General features: G+C 35.8%; 1 protein-coding gene across 1 annotated transcript; it reads left to right on the plus strand.

The window, feature by feature from the left end:
• The first annotated feature begins 233 nt into the window (after positions 1-233).
• LOC131069907 (protein DUF642 L-GALACTONO-1,4-LACTONE-RESPONSIVE GENE 2) lies at positions 234-3,488 on the plus strand. The gene is made up of 3 exons (XM_058005454.2): positions 234-559; positions 668-1,165; positions 2,715-3,488. The coding sequence occupies exons 1-3, from the start codon at positions 481-483 to the stop codon at positions 3,230-3,232; spliced, it is 1,095 nt and encodes a 364-aa protein (XP_057861437.1). The 5' UTR covers positions 234-480; the 3' UTR covers positions 3,233-3,488.
• Positions 3,489-4,291: the final 803 nt, after the last annotated feature.

Genomic DNA, 4,291 nt, shown 5'->3' on the forward strand with positions numbered 1-4,291 from the left:
CGGACAGACAATACGAAAAAACTGTAAAGCTGGAACAAAAAACCGAATCTGTACCAAAAGAGGAAGAAGTGGAAGGAGTTTTCAATGTCATTGGTGGTTTGAAAACAACAACTTAAGTACGATTTAATAAATTTACTGCAGCCCAAATTTTATATTGTCAGCTTTATTGGTGAAAAAGGCCATTACATTTACATATAAAAATGAAGTTTCTTCAACATACTCATGGAGGAATCGACAAAAGTACATCTGAGAGTCTGCATTAGCATTTGTCAAAGTAAAATCACGTTTTCGGGAACAGGGATTTTCCTCGTGAGGCGTCCCATCATTTAATTTTATACAAATTTCCACTATTATCTCTTGGGCGTTTCAGAAATTCGCGTATAAAATGCTGGTCTATGCTGGTTAGCCATTCACATTAGTTTGCTCATTTGCTCATTTGCATTTGATAGAAAACAGAGGGAAAGGAAAACTCTTTTCATCATGTTCAAATTTCTGTGCTGTGTTTTTCATGGTCTAGTATTTCTCTGCTGCCTCAGTTTCGCAGCTCCCATTAAAAATGGTAAGCAAGTTAAATTAGTTCTGCTCAGACATGACTTGATTTTGCTCATGGTGGGTAGATTTTGAAAAAAAAGTTAAATCTGGAAATACTGATGTGCATTTTGAACAGGGTTGCTGATGAATGGAAACTTTGAATACGCTCCGAAGGCTTCTGCCATGAATGGAACGGAGGTCATGGGTTCGAACTCTCTCCCCTTTTGGCGGATCAGGGGCTTTGTGGAATACATCTCATCTGGGCATAAGCAAGGCGATATGTTCCTCGTTGTTCCTGAAGGAGCACACGCTGCCAGGCTGGGGAACGAGGCGCAGCTGATCCAGAGGATAGATGTGAAAAAGGGCTCTCTTTATTCTCTCACATTTAGCGTGGCTCGAACCTGCGCCCAAGTGGAGACCTTGAATGTCTCTGTTCCACCGGAGGCAGGGGAGTTGCCGATGCAGACAATATATAGTAGTACTGGGTGGGATTCATACGCTTGGGCTTTCCGTGCGGGTGAGAGCGCAGTAGATGTGATACTGCACAATCCAGGCGTCGTGGAGGATCCTGCCTGTGGGCCCCTCATCGACGCCATTGCCATCAAGGAGCTCTTTCCGCCCCGCTATGTTATGGGTAAATTTTCTAACCTCTGAAATGCACGTTTGCAGTTAAATGGTAATGGCATTCTTTTTGAGTTAGATTATGCTAATGTTTCAGATCAAGTTCAACATGATCTATCATCAGAGCAGATAGGAGTAGAAGAGAATTGGATCATTGAGCTGGATCCGAAAAAATCTACATAATCTAATCTAAAAATTATTAGTATTTGATTATTTGATTGAATTTGATGATAATGATAAGCTATATCTATTAAATTATTATCTGTTGAGTAGAAACCTGCAGAATATGTCTGTAAGTATAAGTCCACGATAGATTATGTAAGGTTTTAGGTATAAATTTTCATAGATTATGTCAAGGTTTTAGGTATAAATTTTCATAGATTATGTAAAGTTTTAGGTAAAGAGAGGAGAAAATGTTAGATTCTAGAATTTATGATTTTTTTTTTTAATTATTAATTTATTGGATCATATTTTATAATCTATCATTTAAATGAAATAGCAATAGAAAAAAAACCATAGATTATGATTTAAAATCTTGATTTAAAAATATGTTTACATAATCAAATTAAAAAATATATTAGGCTATGTACTGTTTTATCTGATCATAATTTTGAATCATACTTTATTATCCATCATCTAGAATGAGATAGAAAAAAACAGAAAATGATGGAATCAGTATTTTTAATTTTAGATTATGATCCATCATAGATTGAAATGAAAAAAAAAAATAATAATTCATAGATTATGATCTAATTTGTTAATGATATAATCAAATCTAAAACTATACCAAACTATTATAATATATTCACATAAACTGTGAAAACATCAGAACTCTAATAAATCTGAGTGACTATATAGGCAAATGATCTTACTGCTTTGAGTAAAAGTGACACCTAGTACAGATAAGTAAGTGCAATAATAAATTGTGACAATGCTCTGAAAATTTCTCTGCCAAAATGTTTATGTGAATATCAGATACGATTCTTCCTCAATTCATTAGAATCAGTAAAAGACCAGAAATTCTTTAAAACTGATACTTTTTAGCGACATAAGTATTACTCCTCCTGACATTGCGACTGCCCATAGAAAATGGGTCCTTATTCTCTCAGACAAACAAGCAGTCGAAGACAATTTTATAACCTCAAATATACTGAGAAATTTAGTACCCACGACCACAACCTTACCTAACCCGAATTAAAAATGAAAATTTGGTCTGTGTTAGTTATTACACTGTTGTTCCTTTAGATTTAGATTGCCTGAATTTTTACATCAATGTTTCCATCTATTATCAGGATGTTAGATAACACAAAGAACATTGAAAATTCACAGATCAATTGATAAAAAAAATTAGGATGTTAGATAACAAAGAAGATTCACTGATACAAAAAATTCAAGGCGATCTAAATCAAAATTTTGTTTTCTTACTTTCTTATTTATTTATTTTGTGCTTGGCAAACAACTAAATCTACATAGTTGAACTCAGAAGAATAACAAGCAAATCATTATGACCTGTGAAATTTCATAAATCAGAATTTTGATTTTTTTTACGTGGAGTATTGCAGGCAATTTGATTAAGAATGGGGATTTTGAAGAAGGGCCGCTTGTGTTAGGCAACAATTCATACGGAATTCTGTTACCACCCAGCATAGACGACCGCAACTGCGCTCTGCCAGGTTGGATAGTCGAATCTCTCAAGTCCGTCAAATACATCGACGCTCCACATTACGCAGTGCCTCGGGGCAGGAGGGCAGCGGAGCTTTTGGCGGGCAAAGAGAGCGTGATTGCACAGATTGTGAGAACACAGGTGGGAAAACGCTACATGCTGAGCTTTTTGGTGGGCGATGGAAGCAACGCATGCAACGGGTCAATGATTGTGGAGGCTTTTGCAGCGATGGATACTGTGAAAGTACCATATGAATCCAAGGGCACTGGAGGATTTAAGAGTGCCCATCTATCCTTCAAAGCCATTTCTGCAAGAACTCGTGTGAGGTTTTACAGCACGTATTATCATATGAGAAGTGATGATTTCAGTTCATTGTGTGGGCCTGTCATAGACGATGTCAAGCTTGTTGCCCATTAAAAAGCAGTGTACTTACTGCAAGTTTTTAAATGAACTACTACTAGTTTATACATCTGTGTAGAATATGTGGGGCAGTCTATGTTAATGGATGTTTTGGACTTAGCTTGATAATATGCCTTGTACTGTGTTTTACAAACATGCCCAACGTTGTTTAACTTTGGAGTTTTTAAGACTGTACTACCAATTCCTAATTCTTTGCATGTGGGCGTTTTTTTGGTATTTGAAATTCATGGAATGAATGTAGACGGTTCAGTGAGCAGGGTGTCTGAGCAACTTTATTGATCCACGAAATTTAATATTTAATAGTTTGTGTCGTTTGTTCTCAGTGTAATGGCAGATATGTACGTACGTAACTGAGGGCATCATGCAACGCATGCTTCCAACTTCAGGATGCTTGAAATTTAAAAACTTCATGGTACTAACTATATGCTCTTTGACTGGTAGTTGAGACAGCACACATGCCTATGTGTTAGAGATAGCCGAAGCTATTTTAGCTCCAAAACAGACCTTTCGTATAGCATGATAGCGACGTGTTAGTCAATCGCAGCCGTTTATTGCAAAATTGACGGTGTAAAACGCGTGACTAACACGCGTGTTAGTCAATCCGTACTGTCATTTTGGAGTCAGAATAGACGCGTCCGATAGAGATAGCCATATTTAAATCTTGAACAAGCACGTTCTATTATAGCACACTTTAATTATAAGTTTTTAAGAAGTGTTTTAAATTCAATTTATTGATCTATATTTTTAGAGTTGTGGAAATCTATTATGAACATGATCGATTCATTTAATATTGATTACATTTAAGTTATGTTCATATGAGTGAAACATCAAGACTTCATGAGATGTCACTAATATTTTGACTTGCTTGTGCTTAACCGAGGAGTTTCTCTCAAGATCAAATTTGCTTAGTTTGTTACTCTATTTGTTTAAATTTCGACAACAGTTTTGCCTTATAAATCATCCATTGTAGAATCCCTTCAATTCATCCAATTACATATAGGAGGTATCTTTTTAGTAGTGTATCTGATTATGTTATTTTATCAAGATTTAACTACA

Source organism: Cryptomeria japonica, chromosome 7 (assembly GCF_030272615.1).
Source record: "Cryptomeria japonica chromosome 7, Sugi_1.0, whole genome shotgun sequence".
NCBI lineage: Eukaryota > Viridiplantae > Streptophyta > Pinopsida > Cupressales > Cupressaceae > Cryptomeria > Cryptomeria japonica.